This window comes from Rhinolophus ferrumequinum, chromosome 2 (genome assembly GCF_004115265.2).
Source record: "Rhinolophus ferrumequinum isolate MPI-CBG mRhiFer1 chromosome 2, mRhiFer1_v1.p, whole genome shotgun sequence".
Taxonomy (NCBI): domain Eukaryota; kingdom Metazoa; phylum Chordata; class Mammalia; order Chiroptera; family Rhinolophidae; genus Rhinolophus; species Rhinolophus ferrumequinum.
Window position 1 is genome coordinate 65,025,433 of NC_046285.1, and position 25,173 is coordinate 65,050,605.

At 36.1% G+C, this 25,173-nt stretch overlaps 1 protein-coding gene across 7 annotated transcripts in view; it reads right to left on the minus strand.

The window, feature by feature from the left end:
- The window catches only part of KCNMB2 (potassium calcium-activated channel subfamily M regulatory beta subunit 2), a 227,034-nt gene that overhangs the window by 23,456 nt on the left and 178,405 nt on the right, over positions 1 to 25,173 (minus strand). For all 7 annotated transcript variants that reach the window (XM_033131863.1, XM_033131873.1, XM_033131883.1 and 4 more), the window contains one exon: positions 9,253 to 9,375. In XM_033131863.1, coding sequence (XP_032987754.1) covers positions 9,253 to 9,375 — 123 coding nt within the window. The remainder of the gene's footprint in view (positions 1 to 9,252; positions 9,376 to 25,173) is intronic.

Here is a 25,173-nt window from a genome sequence, read left to right on the forward strand (position 1 = left end):
AGGCAAAGAATCAGCCTTCTGAAACTCTCCCAGGATTTCAGGCGTTAGATAAAGAGGGGTTGAAAAAAAAAGCAGTTACAGAGGAGATGAACAGTTCTGGAGATCAGTTGTGTCCAGAAGTAACATATAACACTATAGATTTTAATGAGACTGTCTAGGTAGTCAGTGAAACATAAGACAGCTAGAGAGCTAGAGTAGAGAGAGGGCAGGAAGACAAGTCTGCAAAGGGTCCTAAAGCTATAGAGAGGTTGGGGTGGAGGGGTACTGAGAGGGTGTAGAAAAGAGAAATAGGGAATATGTGAATAGCAGTGAAAATTATACAAATCTGAAATTACTTGGCAGAGAGTGCTTCAGAAACTTATACATAATATTTCATGTACTAAATATCTATATTTATGTCTCTCTGGCCCAGTGAATAGGGAGCTGTTCAAGAGTTAGAGCCAGACTACATTCATTTTTGTAAGCTAAGTCTCTTGCGTTTAAAAGGAACACAAAATATGTTCCTTTTATGTGGGCTAGAAGTGGCTACAACACACTTAGATTGTGAGGTAGCCAACACAAGGAGGCTAAATGATCAATTGAAACCAAATAAATCGGGGAATAATGACTGGAACGGCTTCTGGCTTCTGTCTTCCAATCACTGCCCACTGGACTCTATCATCAACAAATTTAGTACTCTTTGTGGAAAATCTTCGAGCTTTTCAGGCACTAAGAGCTCTAATTTCCAGACTTCAAGGAAAAGTGCCTTCTGTTAGATCCTGTGAGGGTGAAATCTGTGGGGCAGTGAATTGCTAAGTGCCAGCTGAGCAGAAATGAGCAGAGTTGCTACATATTTCTGCCCCCAGAACACTCAATCTGTTATCCCATATGGTAGAGCTGGGAGTGGCATTGATTAAAACAGCCATTGGTCTGCCTTCTGCCCACCAAAGCCTTCCATGTTTTTGAGATGTGCTTCCCATATGTATATTCTCATCTTCTATTAGTTTCAGATTTCATGGTTTTTCTTTGAGCTAGTAGGTATATATTTATATGGTCCTGTTTGATTAGTTTAATTGTTATTCTGTTTTCAATCTTTTAAAGTGTACATTCCATTGGGGGAATGTGCTTTTGAGTTTGGGAACAAATGACAGTCACACTTAATATTAACATGAGGGGTTTTGTACATGAACCTAATGTTATTAATTGTCAACTTATTAATCCTCAGGGCTTCCCAGGAAGTCTTGTAATTGTACTTTATGGATAAGACTATCGGTGAGAGTGAAATTATACAGACAAAAGTAGGAGTTAATTCTTTATAGTCTTGCCTTTAACTTATTAGATCACACAATTTCCCAGTGATATCATAATTTCTAGTTCTTATTTATTTTTACCTGATCTATTAGCATGTTAAATTTCATAAAAACTTTAGGAAAAATATGGAAGAAAACAGAAAATTATGGGAATTATTCAGATAAGTTGGGCTATCCTTATATCTAAAGAGCATTTGAAAAGTATTATCTTTATATTGACCACATTACTTGGCTCTAGTGCAGCAGTGGTAGAAAATAAATAACAAAAAATATCTAGAATGACTCTATCTATGGAAATAAAAATGTAGTTACAAAAAACTCATGGACTATAGAATAAAACATAAATTAGGGTGTACTTAGAACTTAATAATAAGAAAGTCACTACAGAATAATTAGTGGCATGCAACTACAGCTGTATATAGATCAAAATATATAAACTTAAATGTTTATATTAGATAAGAAGAAAGTCTGAAAGTTAATGTGTTAGGCATCCAACTTAGGAAGTTATAAAAAGATTAATAGAAGATATTAAAAAAAGGTATTAGGAAGAAAATAAGAAACATGAGCAGAAATAAATGAAATAGAAGATATATTAAGCAATCAATGAATTCAGAAGTTAATATTTTGAAAAGACTAAAGAAATAGATAAACCTCTGGCAAGACTGATCAAGAAAAAATAGAGAAGGCCCAATAAAAATAAGGAATTAAAATACCATATGTGCAAATACAGAATAGATTAGAAAGATAATAGAGGACATTAAAAACAACTTTATAGCAAGACATTTGAAAACTTTGACACATAATTACTGAAATATGTAGTAAATTCTTATATAACTTACTGTAATGGATTCATAAATAACTAGAAAATCTAAAGAGGTCTCAATCATTAGAAATCGAACCATAAACTAAAAAATATCACCATAATGGAAACACCAGACTGATATTTATAGGTGAGTTCTACAGATATTATACAGTCCTTCCAGTGTACACAAAAAGATGGACTGCTAACCAACCTATTTATGTACTTAGCAAATTTAGACACCAATACCAAATCAGATAGCACAAAAAGGAAAACTACAGACCAATTTCACTCATAAACATAAATGCAAAGATTTAAAAAACAAGTTAGCTCACTGAATCTAGCAACATGGAAAAGTGAAAATGTATGATCAAGTTGGGGCTATCCCATAAATACAGTATTGGTTATCATTCGATTATCTATTAATGTAATATATTACATAAGATATTAAAGGGTTACCATCATATGGTAATGTAATATGTGTAGAGAAACATACTTGATAAAATTTAACATCCATTCATGATAAAAATTCTTAGCAAATTATAAATAGAAACATTCTTATATGATAAATGGTATAGAAGGAATGTCTATGGTAAACTTTATACTTAATGGGGAAATGTTTAAAGAATTCACTTTATGAATAGGAACAAAACAAAGATGTTTACTATTATTTAGTCATGATTTACTAACTAATATAATGAGTCAAGAAAAACAAAACAAACGAATGGTATATTTACTGATATAGGAGAAACAAAAATGTATTATTCACCGATGATATAATTATGAAGAAAATACAAAAGATCTACAGATAAATTATTAGAATTAATAAGAAAATTTAGCATTGTTGAAACAAAAGTTGATATATCATTTGTCTTTCCATATATCTACAAAAATAGAAAATGTAATTTAAACATTGGCAAAAAGAAACTACTTAGGAATAAATCTAATGAACTACGTGCAACTTCTTTTTGGAGAAATTATAAAACTTTATTGGGAGATATTAGGGAAGACTTAAATCAATGTAGAGATTAATCATATTCATTCAAAGAAAGACTTGGTGATGTGATAGAAATTTACCACAATTAATTAATAGATTTTATAAAGTTCCAATAAAATTTTTCAATATATTTTTTTTATTTTTGAAATGAGGTGGTGTGACTTGAAAAGCTGATTCTAAAATTTATATGGAAGTGCAAATGTTATGGATAGCAAATATACTACTGATTACAAAAGAACAAGGTGGGAGACTTGTCCTATCAGATATCAAGGTGTTTTATAATGCTAAAGCGTAGAAGTTCAAGTATGGTGTTTGTTTTAGGTAGTAGCTAAATTTGACCAGTGAAGCAGACTAGAGATCCAGAAGCATATCCATGCATATACAGAAGCCTATTGTGATACATGTGTGCATTTACATCATTGGGGAAAGGATAAACTATCCAATAAAAGGTGCTGGAACAATTGGTTATCCATATAGACAAAAAATCATTTGAATGCCTACTTCACAACAACACCCAAAAGTCAATTTCAGATGATTAAAATTTAATTGTAAAAGAAAACCTACAAAATATTAAGAAAATGCTACAGGAGCATATACTTTTGAACTTGGAGTCGAAGGGATTTCAAAATATTCAAAGAATGTTTAGAACATATTAAAATTAAGGACATATGTTCATGAAAATGCGTCACAAAGAAAATGGAAACACAAATAACAAACTGGAAGAAGCTATTTGTATACAATAAACAGACAAAGGGTTAATATAGGCTTTTATAAAGAATTCTTACAAATCAATAAGAAAAAGACAAAAACAATCCAGTAGAAAAATGGGCCACATTTTTAAACAGATACTTGGCAGAAACGAACTGGAGAAATAGGCTTGATCTTACTACTAATTGAGAATGGGAATCGAAAGCACAATCCCCTCTGTGCTGATGAAAATGAAAACTCAGAAAACTCTAGGAAAGGCTGTAGAGCAGTGGAATCACATCTTCAGTACTCTGGAAAGCAAAGGCATTTCCTGGTGAAGTGGATAATGTGTGCATTTTGGAACCAACCTTTTCCAAGTTAGGTATACCGTATTTCCCCAAAAATAAGACCTAGTCAGACAATCAGTTCTAATGCATCTTTTGGAGCAAAAATTAATATAAGACCCAGTCTTATTTTACTATAAGACCCAGTCTTATATTATAATATAATATAATATAATATAATATAATATAATATAATACCGGCTCTTATATTAATTTTTTCTCCAAAAGATGCATTAGAGCTGATTGTCTGGCTAGGTCTTATTTTTGGGGAAACACGGTATATCCTAAGAAGTGTTTGTACATCTACAAGGAGATATCAACAAAAAGTATTATAGCAGCACTGTTGGTACAAAAGGAACTGGAAATAACACAAGTGTCTGTTGGCTGGAGACTGGGTGAATACATAGCTGTACAGCCATATAATGGCATACTACAAGAGAGAAACGAGCTACAGCTACTCACATATAAATCATAGGAAGATAGTATTTGGTTAAAAAAAAGTGAGTTACAGAACAATTCATATGGTACGATTCCATTTATACAAAGTCTTCAAACATTCAGAGGTAAACAACATACTGTTTAAAGATTCAAATGTGACAAACACATGAAGAAAAGCAAAGAAATAATAAACACAAAATTTAAGATGGTTGTTATCTTGGGATGGGAGCCGGGATAGAAAGGAGGATGCTATTAGAGAAGCATCCTCAAGCCTTCAAAAATTCTGATTGTTTCATTTTTTTAAGCTTAATGAAGGGTATTCAGATATTTATTATATCACCATTCTTTATATGTTAACAGTTGTTAAATATGCCTTTATATCAATTCATATTTAATAGAAGAATCCAAGGCATATTTGGTAAACACTCAGTTATAATATCCTTAGCTGATAACCTCTTTCTTTTTTAAATTCTAAATTAGTTATTGCTGCTGCTGTTTTATTTTGTTATCTGCAATTTAGGGATTAATGTAAGCTCACCTTCTCCAAAGAAATTTCTTTGGAGAAGAAAAAGTATTCCTTCATATTGCTCTGTGTGGAAGGGAGGATAAGGATAGAAATAAGTGTTTTGCATAAAGCAGATGATCTAAAAAAGAACTGGCTTTGAATTAAAATAATGAAAAATTTTTTAGATTGACTTCAACTTCCCTTGATCTATAAAGAACTTGGTTTCAGAATTTTCACTGGACTTTCCCTGTCACTTAGTTGCTGCATTTATGTGTAAGCTATTTCCTCATATTCCACCTCTTGAACAATCCAGGGAAGCTAATATCCTTACAAGTTGGACACTGGTATTGGAGAGGCAGTGTGGAGGGGAACCAAGGATTTTTGGCTGCCTGGCCTCTGGGATTGTTGTAGGAACACAGCTGGAAAAGCCAGACACACAGAGGCCAGGATGGCAGGATGAGAAGGAACTGAGAGTGGAACAATTATCAACAGTTCTGGACAGTGCTGTCAGATAATCTAGTTAATTTATTTCTGAATAATTAACTTGAGGACTTTGATTATCTAGATTCATTCTCAGCCATCATCACCTTCATTACCACCATGACTACTGCCACCAAGAGCATCTTAAGAGGAGCAGTAGATGCTGTTCAGAGTTAGTTAAGATCTGAATCTTACCCTACAAGAGTCTGTGCATAGGCAGTGAAGATGAAGATGTGGTTAAGAAAAGGTACAAAATATATAAGGAACTCATACAACTCCACAACAACAAAAAAACAAACAATCCAATTAAAATATGGGCAGAGGACCTGAATAGACATTTCTCCAAAGAGGACATATAGATGGCCAATTGACATATGAAAAGATGCTCAACGTCACTAATCACCAGAGAAATGCAAATAAAAACCACAATGAGATATTGCCTTACACCAGTTAGAATGGCTGTCATCAACAAGACAAATAATAACAAGTGTTGGAGATGCTTTGGAGACAAAGGAACTCTCATACACTGTTGGTAGGAATATATACTGGTGTAGCTGCTATGGAAGGCAGTGTGGAGGTTCCTCAAAAAATTAAGAATAGAATTACCATATAATCCAGCAACCCCTCTCCTGGGTATCTACCCAAAAAATCTGAAAACATTTATCCATAAAGACATATGTGCTCCGCTGTTCGTTGCAGCTTTATTTACGGTGGCCAAGAAATGGGAACAACCAAAATGTCCTTCGATAGATGAATGGATAAAGAAGATGTGGTATATATACACAATGGAATACTATTCTGCCATAAGAAAAGATGAAATAGTGCCATTTGTGACAATATGGATTGATCTTGAGATTATTATGCTAAGTGAAAAAAGTCAGACAGAAAAAGTCGAGAACCATATGATTTCACTGATATGTGGGATATAAAACTGAAAGCAACAAAAGAACAAGACAAACAAAGTAACAAAACCTCATAGACACAGATAATAGTTCAGTGATCACCAGAGGGTAAGGAGGTAGGGGGATCATAGATGAGGGTAAAGGGGGTCAAATATATGGTGATGGAAAGAGAACTGACTCTGGATAGTGAACACACAATGTGATATAAATAGATGATGTATTACAGAATTGTACACCTGAAATCTATGTAACTTTACTAACAATTGTCACCAAAATAAACTTTAATTAAAAAAAAAAAGAGGTACAGAAAAATGAACCAACATGAAACTAAGAATACTGGCTTAGTGGCAGATTCTATTGCTGTATTTTTTGGCTAACTGTTTTTCCATTTGTCTTTGACTTTGTCCGGCCAAAGCCATGCAGATTGGTTTCATAATACTTGGCATCGCCATCCCATAAATAAAGCCTGTGAAAATGATTCATTTATAGTCAATATTTTAGTTATTTTAAGTCTCATAGTTACTGAAATCATACTTTAAAAGTAAAAAAAAGAAAGCAGTAATTTAAGAGTTTCATAAAATCATATTGGTGCATAATGTGAAGCTAATTATTCTCTCCTTTTTAACTCCACAGATATTGCCAATATATCATATTCACATGTTTATTATCTCCTTTAATATACAAGTTTTAACTCTTATACACAATTTTCCCCTTGTGGGCTTCTCTGTTCACTGCTTCTCCAAATTTCTTATATTTGATGTTACGTAAGCCATAAGGATGTAGGGGAGAGAATATAACCTTGGATTCAAACCCTGATTTAAATTACTGGCTAGTTATTGGACCGTTGGAAGTTATTTAAAATCTTTGAGCCTCAGCTTCCCCATCTGTAAAATGGGCTTAATAATCCCTATCTTATACATTGAAAGAGAACAGTTGATGAAAAACATGTAATACACAGTATTTTCTTCTAAACATAAATCCTTTTGTTTGTAAAAAATATATAGAGAGAGCAAAATGTATTTAATTAAATTATTCGATGAGAATAAATAGAAGGTGAAACAAATATATCATTTACTCTGATGAAGCCTTCAAAAATCTCAGGAAGCTGGCCACTGACAATCACAATATTCCTTGGGGGGGGGCGGAGGACAACAAAATCTCTGCATCATCACTGGCAGTGGATTTTTTTTTGTTGTTGTTTGTTTTGTTTTGTTTTTAAGGAAATGAAGAAATTGTATCCAAAGTTTAGAATTTTGAAATGACACATGCAAGTTTAGTCTTATAGTAAAGGTCTTGTTGAAAGATGATCAACTTAGTTGGCTTGAAAGCAAATGAAAAATGAGTTAAGTAGGCATCGAGAAAAAGCATGTGAAAACCTAGAGATAAACAAAGATGGTAAATTTTTGCTTGATCTGATTGGGTCATGATGAGTACTGGGAGTTCTTTTTGAACTTTGTTCAAACACTAGTTGCCTTTTGGGCTGTAATTTTACTTAAACATCCTATCATTATTTTTTCTCATAATTAATATAACATATTACAAGGCACTTGTGAAATAGAGAAGTGAAAAACATGCTATTTCTTCCATGCTTTTTCTTATGTGTGTGTGTGTGTGTGTGTGTATGTATACATATATATGAATACATATATGTATACATATATGTATACCTGTATGTATATGTATATATGTATATTTGTGACTGCAGTCATAGTTTTTATGCAATTTTCAACCTTTTTTTAGTTAATATTATGACAAAACATATAAAAATGCAAAGTGATATGTTACACTCCATGATTTATTTAACAGATTTTCTATTGTGAATATTAAAGTTGCTTCCAAATTTTTGCTGTAATGTTTAATTATTGTGTAGAACAATTTTGCTTTCAGAAATTTTCAAAGGCTTTTATCTGTAGGGAAATACAGATTTTAAAAAGAAATATAAAATTTCCAGCTACCAAAACCATATTCAAGCAAACTTCCCTTCGGTCGTTCTTCTTGTGCCCAGAACCTGGTTTCTATCAGATTCTGCAGTCAGGTGAGCTGTACTTAAGTTGCAATATGCTGATATAGGCAGCTTTGTTTAAAATTTAGGTTTACCAAACCCAAGTAATAGTACAAGGTCAATGAGAAATAAAGAGATGCAGAAGAAAACAAAAATTAAAAATGGCCAGGGAATATTACGAATGCATTTATTCCCTAAACCCATGTGGGAGGGCTAGATTGAGTTGTTTGGTTGTCATTTTGTCTTTTATTAATGCTGCCTTTGCCCTTTAATTTTTCTTCTTATTCCCTCATTTCCCCCTACCACAGGCTATTCTTCCAAGAAATTTGAGGGCTCCATTGACTTTTCCACCTTCTTTTTATCCTGTCATAGTTTCTGCTTTCCTTCCTTGCCATAGGTCCAGTGCCTTGCAATGCAATTTTCATCATTTCAGTTCAGTATTTACTGAGCACTTACTATGTACCAGGCACAGCGGTAGGTGCTGGAAATTCAACGGAGAGTAAAACAGTCTGTGCTAGTTAAGAAAATGGTGGGAGGCTCTGATTGAATGGATATCTGAAGGCAGAGATGGAGTTATCTAAGTGACGAGTGGATATGTATGTGCATGTGTGAAGGGCATTTCTTACAATGTAAGTCATTGCAAAGCTATGTGGTGGGCGTGAGTGTGGAGAGTGCAAGGAGGAGGGAGGCCAAAATATCTGGAACCCCATTCTCTCAATGTAGGGCTGAGCCCACATTAATACTTGCAAAACATAAAGCTTGGTTGCCTAATGCTTTCCAGTCAGCATCCTGCCAGTGTAATCAGTTACCTTTTCTCATCGTGTCTGTAAGATGAAGAGGTCCGGCCACTGGTCCATATAAACATCTTAGAGGATGTTGGTCCCGGGGCTCCTTTCCTTATGGTGGAAGTCCTGGAGGAATGATGAAAAGACCTAGAAGAGGTAACATACTGAAGTTCAGTCCATTACTTTAAGTTTTGGGAACTCTGTATCAACAGCAACCAATAGCTTTCAGTGGATTGACCTTTAAATCAGACCAGGTTTCTGTTGCCAGCGGACAGCGGTTCTCAACATTGGTCGCACATTAAAATCAACTGGGAATATTTTAAAAAACACTGAAGCATGAGAACCTCCCTCAGAAATGTGCATTCAGTGTTTTTAAAGCTTCCTAGATATTTTTATTACACTGCTGGGGTTGGAAGCCATTGCTTCAGATCAACACAGTTTTCTAATTGAGGTTAGCATCATATTCCCTCCAAAATTCTTCCTTCAAACATATAATTTTGGTATGGCTTCACACTTTGTAGTACACTATATTTTTCCAAAATTTGGTTCAGATTTGGATACTAAAATTATATTTCTCCTTCCCTCTTCAAACTGTTTTCCTTGAAGCTGACAAATGTGACATTTTGGGGGACGAAACATCTTGTTTTAACTGAGCTCTACTGTTGCCAAAACTGTGGGTTCGTTCCCTTGCAGTTGAGCCTCTGAGAAAATCATCTCAGCAGTGGCAGCAAATACTCACTGGCTCCTAGAGGCCAGGCTTAGACTTCAGAGTCAAGTTATTAGAGGACCATTGTGTACTTTTGGTTATGACTTGGCTTAGGGATAAGTTCTTTCATCTCCAAGCACAGCACTAACAATAATTAGCCATATTATTTATTTTCTACATAACAATCATCTTCTAAGGAGTTAGACACATGAAATATCATAGAATCTTAATCACATATAAAAGTTAAAGTGATATTTAACAAATAGAACAAAGAAAGGAAAGGAAAGAAAGGAAGGAAGGAAGGAAAGAAGGAAGGAAAGAAGGTGATATGGTTTCATTATTACTTTTGGCTTTTCTTTTGGTTGAGCACATATTAACGGTAAGCATGAGGATGGAAATACTATCAGCTTTTATATACTGTATTAGCTACTAGATTGCCAAGCACTTTGCATATATTTTCCATGTATATAACATGAAATGTATGTGCCATATATCTGTGTTATGCTTATATATTATGAAAAACTCCGCAAGGCAGATAATGCTATTATTTACAGATTACAGATGATGCTTCCAGGAGACTGGAATATTTGTCACATTTTAGCAAAGTGAAATCATGCTTCAAACCAATGTCTGCTTGCCTCAACCTCTTGTGCTTTCCGGGAAGAAAGGCACATTATGGCCTAGTCCAGGGATTTCCCAACCTGTACTGTGCATATGCATTTCTTGGGGATTTTGCTACATGTAGATTCTGATTCAGTGGGTCTGGGTGGGCCCAGGATTCTGCATTTCTAGCAAGCTCCTGGGTGATGCTGGTATTGCTGATCTGCAGACAACACTGAGCAGCAAGGGTCTCAGAGGGAGTGGTTGGTTGTAGGCCCAATTTGTCACTAACTAGCTGTGTGGCCTTGAGAGATGTCACTTAACTTTTCTAGGGCTTGGTTGTTTTTAAATGTAGCACGAAGAGTTTGAAACAGGGTAGCGTCTAAGATTCTCTCAGCTCAAGAATTTTGTGATTCAGTAAACTGAAGAATGAATTCAAGTATATTGTAAGTCATTGTGTACTCATTTTCTGGGAATAGAGCTCTTTCTATAACATTCTGTCAGCATCAGAGATAGAAGAAACAGGAAAGAAGCAGGGATTTGGTAACCAGTATGGATACAAAAAGTCATACTTCTACCCTTTGTCTCCTAGGATAAATGGCAGGAATGAATAAATACACCTGATGGATGCCCTGGACAGTTTTAGAAAGATTTAGAAGGTGAATCTGCTAGCTCTTTCAATGACTGAATCTGGATATTTAAAGTTATTATGTTGCTTTTTGAACATCTTTAAAATATATCAAAAAGCATAATACTCTCAAGATCCATCCATGTTGTACAAATGGCAATATTTCATCTTTTTTATGGCTGAGTAGTATTCTATGGTGTGTGTGTGTGTGTGTGTGTACCACATCTTTATTCAATCATTGGTCGAAGGGCACTTAGGTTGTTTCTATGTCTTGGCTATTATAAATAATGCTGCAATGAACATAGGGGTACATATATCTTGAGGAATAAGGGATTTCATATTTTTCCACGCAAATACCCAGAAAAGGAATTGCTGGATCATAGGGCAGTTCTATATGAGTTCACCTTATGTGGAATATAAAACAGAAAGTAACAAACAAACTAACAAAACAAACTCATAGATACAATAGTTACCCCCAGAATGGTAGGGGATAAGGGTGGAGGAAGAGGGTAAAGGGGGTCAAATATATGGTGATGGAAGGAAAATAAACTTCAGATGATAAGCATACAACAGAATACACAGATGTAGAATTATAATTTTGTATACCTGAAAATTATATAATGTTACTAACCAATATTATCCCAATAAATTTAATTAAAAACATATCAAATAAAATAGAGATTAAATCTGTAACTATTAAAACCAGTCAGGCTTCATGAAACAAGAATGATTTTAATGTAAGTTGAATGAACTACTTCATGAGAATGAGGATTGTCTTAAACTTTCAGGAAGTTATTTCAACATTGACTGGTGGAATTTTCTGATCACCCTCAAAGGGTTGGGGATGTGGAGTAGACAAAGAAAAATGGTACAGTTTCAGTCAAGGTAAAGCAATAAATTACTGAGATCCTGTTCTGTTACTGGTTATTAGCCAGCACTTAATAGACACACCATACATATTATAAATGCTTTGAAATCATTCAAAGTGAAAGGAGCTGCTGTGATTTCAATATACTGAAGATACTTTTCAGACTGCATTTCATTATTGTAGTGTTGCACCCTTGATCCGTTGTTTTAAGATGATACAGAAAGGGGGAGATGAAAGATATATTTATTTTAATTAACTGTCTAAAGTTTGTTGGACTTATTGATTTCTTAGCTTTCCAATAAGTGGATTTGAGTTTCTTTACCCCATTTTTCTTTCATAAAGACAAACTGTTATTTAAAACCTGCTGAGTTCATTGCTAATTAAAAGGGAACGGAGTAGCTGCTTTAAGGACAACAGTGTAAAGGTTCTGTGGAGGTTGAAAACAATTTACAGACTTCAAAGAAACACTGAGAATATGTTAATGAAGTTGGTTTGGCGGCCTTCTCAGCTCAAAGACAGCCCTCCTGAACTCCTTACATAATTACCTCAACTCCGCTCACTTTGTAAGACAAGGAACATTTCACTTGAATTGTGATTAGGAAAGTGATACAGAACAACAAAAAAAATTTTTGTAACTTGGACTCTTAGCTGTGTTAGTGGCTGCACAGGACTGTGGGCAGGTGGAGGAAACCTGAGTCTGATTCCATCACAAAACCATAGTGAGATATCACCTCACACCTGTTAGAAAGGCTGTTGTCAACAAGACAAATAATAACAAGTGTTGGAGAGGCTGTGGAGGAAAAGGAACCCTTATACACTGTTGGTGGGATGTTAATAGGTACAGGTGCTATGGAAGGCAGTGTGGAGGTTCCTCAAAAAATTAAGAATAGAATTACAATATGAGCCAGCAATCCCTCTCCTGGGTCTCTACCCAAAAAATCTGAAAGCCTTTATCTGCAAAGATATATGTACCCTTATGTTCATTGCAGCATTATTCACTGTGGCCAAAACAGAAACAACCAAATTATCCTTCAATAGATGATTGGATAAAGAAGAAGTGCTACTTGTATACAATGGACTATTACTCAGCCATAAGAAAAGATGAAATACTGTCGTTTGCGACAACATGGATGGATCTTGAGATTATTATGCTAGGTGAGATAAGTGAGAAAGAAAAAGTCGAGAACTATAGGACCTTACTGATATGTGGGATATAAAACTGAAAACAACAAAGGAACAAGACAAACAAACAAAGAAACAAACACTCATAGTCACAGACAACAGTTTAGTGGTTACCAGAGAGGGTAGAAGAGGGTAAAGGGGTCAAATATAAGGTGATGGAAGGAGAACTGAATCTAGGTGGTGAACACACAATGTGATATATAGATGATGTATTATAGAAATGCACACTTGAAACCTATATAATTTTACTAACAATTATCACCCCAATAAATTTAATTTAAAAAATGACTTAGGAACACAGCGATATACAGTTGAGTATGGTCTGAAAACAAGAAGCCCTAAAAGATGGAATCTTAGACTTGAATGAAAGCAGGGAGTCAGTGAGACTGTAACAATTTCTTTGAGGAATTTATAAAAGGATCCTTTTCATTTCTCAAGAACACACTGTGGGTTTCTACCTCTCTGACTCAGTTCATGTGCTTTCTCTGCCTCCCTTCCCTGCCAGTGAATGAATTCCTGTTTCCAAGACCATGTCAGATATCACCTCTTCTGCGAAGCCTCTGGTCCACATGAGCAGCTTCCAGCTCTGCTCCCAATTCTTGGTACTCACCTCTCTTAAAGCAGGGAACGGTTTATTCTGGTTGTATGCAAATCTGCCTGCCCTGCGAAGCTGTGTACGTTCCAGGCCAGGGCTGTGTCTTATGCAGCTCTGTGGCATAGCACAGGACACACAGTGACACACGGGTGTGTTTGCTGCTTTGACCATGTAAGTGCCTATTGGAAACTGTGCCACTGGTACTGACACTGGCCCCCTGCATGTGGCTCACTACTGCTGACTGCAGCCAGTGTCTCCTTCCTAATCCTTCCCTTAGCTTGGATGTTGCTCCTTCTCTTTACTCATCATCTCTTCCCTTCTTCTGATTGTCCTGCTCTCTTGGTCTCATTCATGGACTTGGACAGAAAGTTTCTATTGCTTGCTGAATTATCATTCAATAAGGTTTTCTTTAGAGAGGATAGGCTAGGCTAATGAAAAGAAGAACAAGAGGGCCTGTTTGTCTCCTGGCATCACCACCTACCAATGTGACCATGGACAAGTCAGTGTAACATTTCTGTGTCTTAGTTTTCTCCACTGTAAAAATGGGAATACAAACACTTGCCTTTCTGGGTTGCTTGGAAGATAAATGAGATTGCAGATGCAAAAGTACCTAGAGTAGATTAAGGTGCATAGTAGGCACATACTAAACATTAGTTTATTTCTTTTGCTCTGTTATTAATTTTAAAAGCAAATGGATTGGATTTTATCTTTTTGTTAAAAACCAACCAACCAAACAAACAAACAAAAACAACCCTCCAATTAAGTTGTTTTGTACTTATACATTGAAACTATTGATTTTTTTTCCCCTATGGGTCAGTGGCACTCAGTAGAGGAAAAACAGTTTTCTGAGATATTGAGATAATAAAATCTCAGTGAGGAAGTACTTCCTCATTCACATTAGGCTAATACCCATCCTGAGCAAGAGGACCATAAAGAAAGTGCCTTTGAACCATGGATTCACGGTAGAATCGTCTGGGGGAGCTTCTAAAAAATACTGGTGCCTGAGTCTCAAGCCTGACCAGTGAGAACCTCTGGGGGTGGGTCCCTGGCATTGGTATTTTAATGAAAAGCTGCCCAGGGAATTCTGCTGAGCAATCAAGGTAAGAAGCATTGCTACAAACTGAGGTTCTGATTTCATTAAGTTGAATTCTTTTGTTTTAATTTAAGTCTAGTTGCCATACAATATTATATTGATTATATAATATATACATACATATATATATACACATATATATAGTTTCTGGTGTACAATGTAGTGATTTGGCATTTTTATACCTTATGATATGATCAGCTCACTAATTCTAGTAATCATCTGTCACCATGCAAACGTATCACAATATTACTGACTATATTCCCCTCCACCTTTTTTACCCATCTCCCCAACCCACCTCCACTTTGGCAATCATCTCTTTGGTCTCTGTTTCTATGAGTCTGTTTGTGTTTTGTTTTGTTTTGATTTTTAGATTCCACAATAAAATGAGATCGTATGGTATTTGTTTTTTTCTGTCTGACTTATTTGACTTAGCATAATACCCTCAAGATCCATCCATGTTGTCACAAATGGCAAGATTTCATTCTTTTTTATTGCTATGTAGTATTCCATGTATATATGTCCCACATCTTCTTTATCCATTCATCTATTGATGGACACCTAGGTTACTTTCATATCTTGGCTATTGTAAATAATACTGTAGTGAACAGAAGGGTGCATAGAACTTTTCAAGTTAGCGTTTTCATTTTCTTTGCATAAATACCCAGAATTGGAATTGCTGGGTTGTATGGTACACCTATTTTTAATTTTTTGAAGAATCTACATGTTGGTTTCTATAGCAGTTGCATCAATTTTCAGTCCTACCAACAGTTGCCCAAGGGTTCCCTTTCTCCACATCCTCGCTAACAAATAAGTTGAATTCTTTGTGAAGACTCTCCCTGTCTCTCGACGCTTCAGCTGGCGACTAACATCTCTATGAGTGCACTGTGTGCAGTGACTGTTCACTTCCTTCCAGTGCCAAGGCCTTGAGGTGACAGCGGCAAGGACGATTGGGACATGAGGCAGGAAAGAGCAAAGGGGATGCAGTTTTCTAGTGTCAGTAGCCTTGAGCTACGCATATGAAATACTATTAACGTACTCTGCTTTATTACACAGCAAGTAGGAGCCAGAGGAACTATTTAACACATAATTACATACCTAATCTTGCATAAAATTGTAACACTAATGACATCACAGCAGCAACTTAAAAGGTCACTCTAAGCACAGAAATTTAGGACTCCTTCTAATGTGTGCGACTTTATCCTTGCAGAAGGCAAATTACATGTTCTCCATCGGAATTGAGTTGTTTGGGCTTCAGGGCCTTTGGAGGAAAAAGCCAAATGTATGGTGATAATTTTAGACCTTGTGATTTAATTTAGAAAACAGTGGTATTTTTTATTAAAGGCAGTTTTCAATGTTTTTGGGATGTTGTCTTCCGAAATGAACTACTGCACCTTATTTTAATTAATTCATTCAGGTGCTCATTCGACAATAGTTATTAAGTGCTTTCTATGTGCCAGGCTCTGTATTGGGTACTGCAGGCATCAAGACACCCATTTCTGCGTCCAAGGAATGCAAAGTCCATGAAGGAGTCAGAATAACAAATTGACATTTGCACTATAACAGATTGCTTTTTTGAAAGGAGGCTATGACTCACCATTAGGTATATCCAATAGTTACCTGTCTGTCCACATCTTACTTAACCTCTCAGCGTACTGAATTGGATATCAGTACTATCAGTTATTTCCTTCTAAACTACTTTACAACCTTGACTTCCAGGACAACGCTCTCTTGGTTCTCTTTCTCTCTAGCTGCTCCTTCCATGTTGGGTTCCTATTTCTCTACCCATCCCTTAAATGTTAGTATCATTCGGGAGACTGGCAAGTACTCCTGAACAGTCTCTTAACAATGCTTCCTAACAGGGATGTAAAAGATCTTTCTTCTCCGGTTTGATGTCTGGAAGACTGAGTGAATAGCTCTGTTTGCTGCCCCGTTGTAGGGGTAAAGAAATGTATTGCTGAACACTATGGCTTCTTTGAGAAGAATCAAATGAGAGAGAATGAATCAACCATGTATAGACTGTTTTGGCTGGAGACGGTGTGGGAGTCACTTGTGACCCCTGTCACGAATGTGGACGAATTGTTCATGATATCATGATGTGTTTGACTTCTGCTTCAGGAGGAGAACACAGCTCAGATTAAATAATGTACCTGTCCTTTATCCTGCTGGTGACTTAGCTCATTGAGCTCAGCAATTAGAGGCTCTGGGCTTCTAATCTTCCCTTTGTCACTGAGTAATTGTGTAACTGCAGGCAAGAACACTCATTTTTTACCCCCTCAGTGTTGCCACCTGAGAAAGGATGACTGTGGGGCTAACTGCTATTCTTTTTGTTCACCCAGCATTTATGTCTTCATTCAACAAATATTTATTGAATATGTAACTATGTGGCCGGCTCCGAGTCGAAATGTCACACAACAGACACGACCATTCTTTCATGGAGCTTATGATCCAGCGGAGGAGACTGACTGGCTAGAGAATGTGGTTGTGGATCTTTAGTACAAGACTGTCATGCATGTGCATTCAGCGAAATAAATTTTGCATCACATCTACAGTTATAACAGCCAGCAGAAACGACTATCTCGGGGCTTAGTTGAAAGAACTTTGAAATGAGCTTCGGGTTTAAATCCCAGCTCCACAATGTAGTAATTACGTAACCTAATATATTGTTCAACTTCCCTGACACTCATTCCCTCGTCAAGAAAATTGGAGTTATAACAGATATCATGAAGAATTGCCATGCAGACGATGTGTGGCATTGAGGAAGCACTCAGTAAATGTCAGTGTTTTCCATTTGGAGGAAATAGCAGAAAATTCCCCCCTAAATGAGCCATACCAAGACATCAAGTCCTTCTGTTTGATTCACTATAAAAAAAAGTTCTATGCAGAAATGGAAAGCACATTTCTACATGGTCTTAATTAGTCCACTATTCCATAATTCATTTCTTAATGAGCTTTTCAAGTGGATAATCACAACTGATGTTTGGTTTGATTCCTTCCATGCTACACATTTAAAACCAGTTTAATTGTTAAACATTCACACTGTTGGGGATCATACATACCAGCTGGTGTGAGAAAACCTGCTCATAACTCACATGTGACTCGTAGATTGAAGCAAATAACAGATTTATGCTGAAACCATTCGTCTCTTCTTGGTAGGAGTGAGAAAAAAAAGGCAAGAAAGTAAAGTAAGACAGTGAACCCAACTCAGACAAATGACGAGCACTTAATTCTAATATACCACCTTTATTAATTAGGTAAAATACTTCTATAAAAAGAAACTTTACCTCACCTACTATTTGGTTTCCTACTGCTTAGTTGATAGGAAATGTAGGATAATGATCGATTCCTTCCCTATGCTGCTAGTTTTCAACATAATAAGTTGGTTCCCTAACATCTTCTAATGGTGATTAGTTAATTTTTTAAATGCTAAGAAGTCTTAAATTAAACGTATTTACTGAATTTTCATCCATTTGGTTATTATCCTGATTTATACTCAGATTGTTCCCATCATCAAGTCAGCCCTGAATTCTTTTTAAATGATCCTAAGTCTTCGGTAGAAGACCTGCTGTCTGGGATGACTCATCTTGCATATTTCCTGCCCTAGATCTGGAACGAGTCTTTTCCCTAAAAAAACTCAATTCCTTTTAAACAAATGCTGGCATTTTGCCTACAATCTTGACCCACTCTGAACACCTATTGTATCTCTATACCTCACCCCAACCCTACACCTCTAATGTGACTTGGCAATGGAATGAGTGATTGGATGGTCCTCATGAAGATGATCACAGATGGGTTTAGGCGCAAAAATGGCTGGAAGTCAGGATGTCTGTGACATGAAGTACTTGGTAATGATACAATAATAGTATTATAATTTTAAATGGCTATTTTGACACAGCTATATCAAAATGTCCTGCTGTAAGTCAAACCGACCAGTTAGGAGCTCTTCAAACAATCCAGGGCAGGCAAATGATAGGCACTCGAGTCAAACTGACCTAGGTTTGAATCCCAGATCTGCCGTTTAAAAGTTGCATGTCCTTGGGCAAGTTATTTAATGTCTCTAAGCCTCAGCTTTGTCATCCACCAAATAGGTAGTAATTACCGACCTGACAGGGTTGTCAATGTGATACATATAAAACACAGGGGCCATCACAAGGCAAGACTCAACAAAGGAAAATCATGATTATTTTGATATTTTATTATTGTTGCAAAAATTGACATAGTGACCGAGGGCATATTCTAAAACAGTCCAAAATGCTAGCCTCTTGAGCCTATTGAGCACTTTAAATGAGTAGTCGGCATTGCTCTGTGTTATAAGTATAAAACATGCACTGAATTTCAAAGCCTTCGTTTTTTTAAAAAAGAGTGTAAATTATGCTATTAATAATTTTTATCTTTATAACATGCTAAAATGATATTTGGAATATATTAGGCTAAGTAAAATATATTATTATAATTAATCTCTCCTGTTTCCTTTATTCAATGTGACTACTAGAAAATTTAAAATTATGTATGCGGTTCACATTATACATCTACTGGACACTGGTTCTCTAGAGATAGTAAGAAATTATACACAAGAATTTGGAGAGTCAGTGGATGAGGTGTGAGGAACAGGGTAATCACTTCTTTCATTCATCCCTATACATCTAGCATCTTCTATATGAAGCAACTTTAATAAATGCTTCTTAATGGATTGGAGTCCACTTTTTTCAAGAAACAACCATATAGATTGGCTGCTTTCTCCTACTTAAGAAAGGCAGTTCTGGGTCTGGATAGCAGATGTTGGACAAAGTAACCAAATCAGTTCTTTTTAAGGAGGGTTAACATTGATTAGTACTTATCATGTTCCAGACACTTAACATGTCTTCTCATTTAATACTGAAACAATTGTTGGAGGTAGATATTACAAATTTCATTTCTACAGATAAGGAAATTGAGATTCATGAGGTTAATTAACTCATCCCTTGTCACAGGGCAAGGAAGGAATGAAAGTGAGAGATAAAAGCAATCCCATCAGCTTCCTTGATCTGTGCTGCATCTTTCCGATTTGGGTGACTATTTAGGGGTTTACATGTGGGTTGAATAATAAATAGGATTCCAAATTCTGTTAATCACTCATTTTCTTAGGTGATTTCTCTTAGTTCCTTGGGTTCTTAGTCCCTAATGTAGAACCCAAGATACTATATGCTACAAAATGTTAGGAGATGTGAACTCTTAAAATAAAAACAAATTTTTCCAAAGTATTATATTATTTGTAAGGCTACCATAGCACTGAATCATTACCCACCATTACCACTACGACCGAACCACCAACGCATCAGATATTTTTCTGAGACAATTGTGAGAACACCAACGGTTTTTTTTAAATATCTAATTTGATATTTCTCTTAATTAGGACATTATCTTAATTAAGATAATATAACTCTTAAGTTGCTAATGTATTTAGACTTGAATTTGCAATGATTATCATCAAAAAAGAGAGACAATCACAATATCAGTTATGAATTAGCCTTGCCCCCAAACCCAAACCTGAATCTGATCAATCACCTGGAGCCAAGGAACAATTTATAGAAAATAAAGAGGACAGAAGAACATGTTAAAACATGCTATGGGGATGCTATCAGCAAAATTGAGACTGTGAGATACTTTACAGGACAAATGACCTGGAGTCTTTAATAAATAATTAATTACTAAGATAAGATATAGAAAAACCTATAGATTAAATGAGACCTAAAATATATTACTGACCAATTGCAATGTATGAATTTTATTTGGATTCTGATTTACAGTTTGAAAAAAAAATATGTTCCTTCTTCTTTTTTAACCTTTATTCCAGTACAATTCTTCTCGGGTTATTTTTTCTAAAGTACACATTTATTCAGGTTACTTTCTTGCTTCATATCCATCAATGACTTTCTATTATCTGTATGTAAACTCAAGAAAGATCTCACAGTATCCAAGTATCAAGGAGGATGAAATAAGTGTGAACTTAGGAGGAGAGGGGAATTGATAGCCAAAGCCGAGAAGGAATGTCCGGAAGACTTCCTGGGAAAAGCAATCGAATAGGCTCACTGATGTGAACATACTATGAGGGGTTGGGTGGAAGGTTGGAACTCCTTGAAGTGGAGGGTCCATGTTGTGTAGCTGTAGTGTGAAGAGCTGTGAAAACCAAGTCTGGAAGAAGTTACTACATGGTGTGGTGAGATTCTTCATTGCACTTTCCTTTTACTCCTTAAGTAACAATACAAGATGAGGCTCTCGTTATAAGGAATGATTCTCAATCCTTTCCCTTCAGGACACACATTCCCTTGCACTCCACTCTGAGTATTACTAAGTTCTGAAGATCAGGTTGGCGCCTAGGCTCCCAGGTGTGCTCCAGCTTTAATGCTGTACCTTTCATCACAAATCACAGCGCAGTGTCTTGTCACCATGACTGAAAACGAATGATTAAATTATAACACTCTTCTCATGGCGGTGGTAAGAGTCCAGTGGCAGGTACCAGGAGTTGGGTGCAAGAATGCCAGAGCTACAGGGAGGCACATCTTAACTGGTTAGTTCAGAACAAGTGAACAGAGTCAGGTCAAAGAGTGAAGTGGCAATACAATCTCTACAAACAAGAATTATATTCAGATTCAAAGACTGGCCTCAGTGTGTTCCTAAGGGCTAAAAGGTGGCTCAGGACCATGGTGAATGACACATTGACTTTCCCTACTTTCTAGGTCTGAGACATGCTTGGCTCTATGATGCACGGAGTCAGTCTGGAACAAGTGAGGAGGGGGCCATAGCACAACTGAGAGAGGCTTGGAGGTAAGTGCACTTTGTCTTTATTGATCATTGTGTCAGACTTTCTGCTTTCTCCCTTATTAACCATGTGGCTTTGAGTTGGCAATTAAGTATACCTTAGTCTGTTTCTTTATTTTTAAAATAGAATTACTATTGGCACATAGAAGGAACTCAACTGAGCAGCTCTTGGTAATGGATTTATTCCCAAAGCTTCAGTTGTATCAAGGTCAAAAGATTATCCATTTCTTTGTTTCTGAGCTTTCTCACTTTCTTTAAACTGATACGTAAGGTCAAAATAAAGCTCTTCTTAAACTCACTTTTGCCATATTGCTTTCAAAAGATGTCAGTGAATGAAGCTAAGCACTACAAGCAAATTGTAGAGAAGGAAAATGGTCATTGCTTCTTTTAAGGAACTTCTGTAAGAAACAAAAGGAAATGTATCTGCAACCCATGGATAGGTGTTGCTTGAATCAGGGCCACAGATTGTTTCCGATGCTAGATTATATCCTAGATCTTGAGTTTACATAGCTCTGGTAAACACGTTTATTGAGGGAAATTAGATGACAAATCAACCTAGGCTGGTGATAGTACATAAATATTTATGCTTCATAGAATTTAACAAAAATACTCTATATTACTATAAGCACCTATTTACTGTTAACTGATAGGTTAAGCCCTTTGTCATCTGAGACTCATAAATCCCTTAGAAATTATTCTTCTCCTCTTGTGTCTGATGCTTAATCTCTTTAGAATACTCTAAGCAAGGAGTTATCCAGCTCTTGATTAAACAATTCTAGTGATGGAGAACCCACTTTTTCTGGAGACAACTCCTCCCATTGTTGGACATTTCTATTTCATGGGAAAGTGTTTCCATAATCTGAACTGGCATCTGTCTTCTAGATTTCCACTATTACTCCTGGACTGCGCTCCACATGTTTCCAGTATAGCTACCAACACTTCGCAAAAAACTGGCATGTTATCTAACTATTCTTCAAAGAACACGCTCTCAATTTAGTTACCCTCCTCAGGGTCATGCTCCATTGGTTAATGTCTCTCCTAAAGTATTATGAGTATAATGTTATGAAAATTTATTTAATAGTGCTATATATGTTTTAATTAATTTAGTTGTTACAAAACCTCCATAAGACGGGTTCTCTTATCATTTCCATTTTACTGATGAGGAAACTAAAGCATAAGGACATTAAATAACTTGTTCCAGTCACAGAGCTGATAGGTAGAGGAGCCAGGATATGAACCCTGGCAGCCTACATTCAGAATCTACACATTAAACACTGTATCAGTTATGTTTTTCTGAATAGAGTGCTTCTAGTGTCATCTAATTAGTGTTTGAGGATGACAAAATCATCACCTCCTTCCTTTATGGATCCTGAGATTATGTTAACATTCCTGGTTGCTATGGTTGACTATGCTAGTACAGGCCGTCAAATCTTGAAATTCCACACCTACCTTGCAAAGTCCATGCCAGAGGACTTTATCTCAAAGGTGAATGAAGTCTTGTTATGCATTCAATTATTTTTAAGTTTTGAAATCCATCACACATTTTAAAGCAAGGAACCAAGCCACATGATCATATTTACATATTTGAAATATTACTCTGAAGATAGTGTTGAGGATAAAATTAGAGCAAGATGAAATGATAAACAGAATTAGGTGGTGATGGCAAATAATCCAAAAAAGATCTGAAGAAGTGAGGAATGAACAAAAAAAAATGAAGAGATCCAGGCAGTGTTTGGAAGGGTGTGTGAGGGTCAGAACTTGGTGCCTGATAAGATAAAAGGGAGAAAAGCTCATACAAAAGGAGATTTTTAAAGGATTTCCAAGTTTCTCTTGGGGACTATGTGGACGGGGGGCGGCCATCCGTAACAGCAGTGGGTAATATAGTAAAAGAAACAGTACTTTGGGGGTAGGAGTGGGTGGATGCAGTTTTGGGGGAAGATGGGGACTTGTTGGAAAGGATAAAGAAAATGCCAAGTGAAACGTAGGGAAGAGGGCTGGCAGACAGTGGTGTATGCAGGCACTTAGAAGGCAGGCCCAGGTGTAGACAGCATGCTGTAGTTTGGCCTTTGTTCTTGGGAGCCCCTGAGGAGAAAGTCCTTGAGCTGCCCTTGATATCTTCCTGTGTCAAAACTCAAGCAAAATGATTCTAATTTTCTTTATTGCCTTGGCAGTTGTAAGTGAATTTGCATTTACATAAGAAATAACATGTTTGACAAGAGTCATGTTCATCATTTCAACATGTTCCCAAAATACTCTAGCAGGGTGACCATTTTGGTATAATGGTATGCCTGATGAATGTAAGTAATTATCTCTCAAGCAAAAGAATTCCTATTTTAAGAATCTAATAGTTTTAGTGTGAAAATATAGGAAATTTAGATTTCAATAAAATAAGAGTTAAAGGCCTGTTTTATCTAGAATATAAATGTTTGGTCATTCCTCCTCAAAACCCTCTCTGAAAACAGTACTCTCTTTCTCTTTATCTTTTAAACAGTATCTGTAGGCTTCTCGTTTATTGATGCATTCATTTATCTAATATTTATTTGAAACCTACGAGGCATCAGACACCACACTATATGTGAGGGATTAATTTTGTGTTTTGGGCCAGTCTCAGAAATATGGGAAGTCTTAAAAGAAATTAAGTGCTTAAGCACAGTAATGATCTTGGTGAATTGGCAACAGATTAATTGATGAACTGCTGACCATTATTAATAGCTTGCTTATTCTTGTGTGAATCTCATGTCAGTTCTTGACCCAGAAAAGTCAAAGATGCTGTGATATGCCTCTGAACTTTGAATGCATTTCTGGAATCAGACTGCAAATATTCCATGACATATATAAAAGTAAGCCTGGTTCAGAAAGCAATTCTATATTTGCATTTGTATGGGAATGTTGTGGGAAGCCTGTTAGCCTCTGGAAGTTGAAATCTTTTGCTACCTTTCAAAAGAACTTCTAGTCAAACTTAAGGTCAAAGATACAAGGAAAATACTGAGATGCTGGATAGAAGGAACACGCAATATTTGACCTTTAAAATTGCCTTCAGTTTTAAAATGACATACCTGGTAGGTAGAGATTTGAGCTTTTCTTAACCCTACTGTCTGCTCATTTTGGATATATCCTCGATGACAATGAAGGAGAGAAGAATGGTAAAGTTGTTCTAAGTTTGAATGGAGAAAAAGGAACTTTCTGCATTTCTAGAAGTAATTCTTGGCAAGCCAATCACTCTTACCCTGTTTCCCCGAAAATAAGACCTAGCCGGACCATCAGCTCTAATGCATCTTTTGGAGCAAAAATTAATATAAGACCCAGTATTTATTATATTATATTATATTATTATATTATAGACCCAGTCTTATATTAAAATAAGACCAGGTCTTATGTTAATTTTTGTTCCAAAAGACGCATTAGAGATGATGGTTCAGCAAGGTCTTATTTTCGAGGAAACACAATATCTTCATTCCAGTCCAGAGCTGCGTCCTCT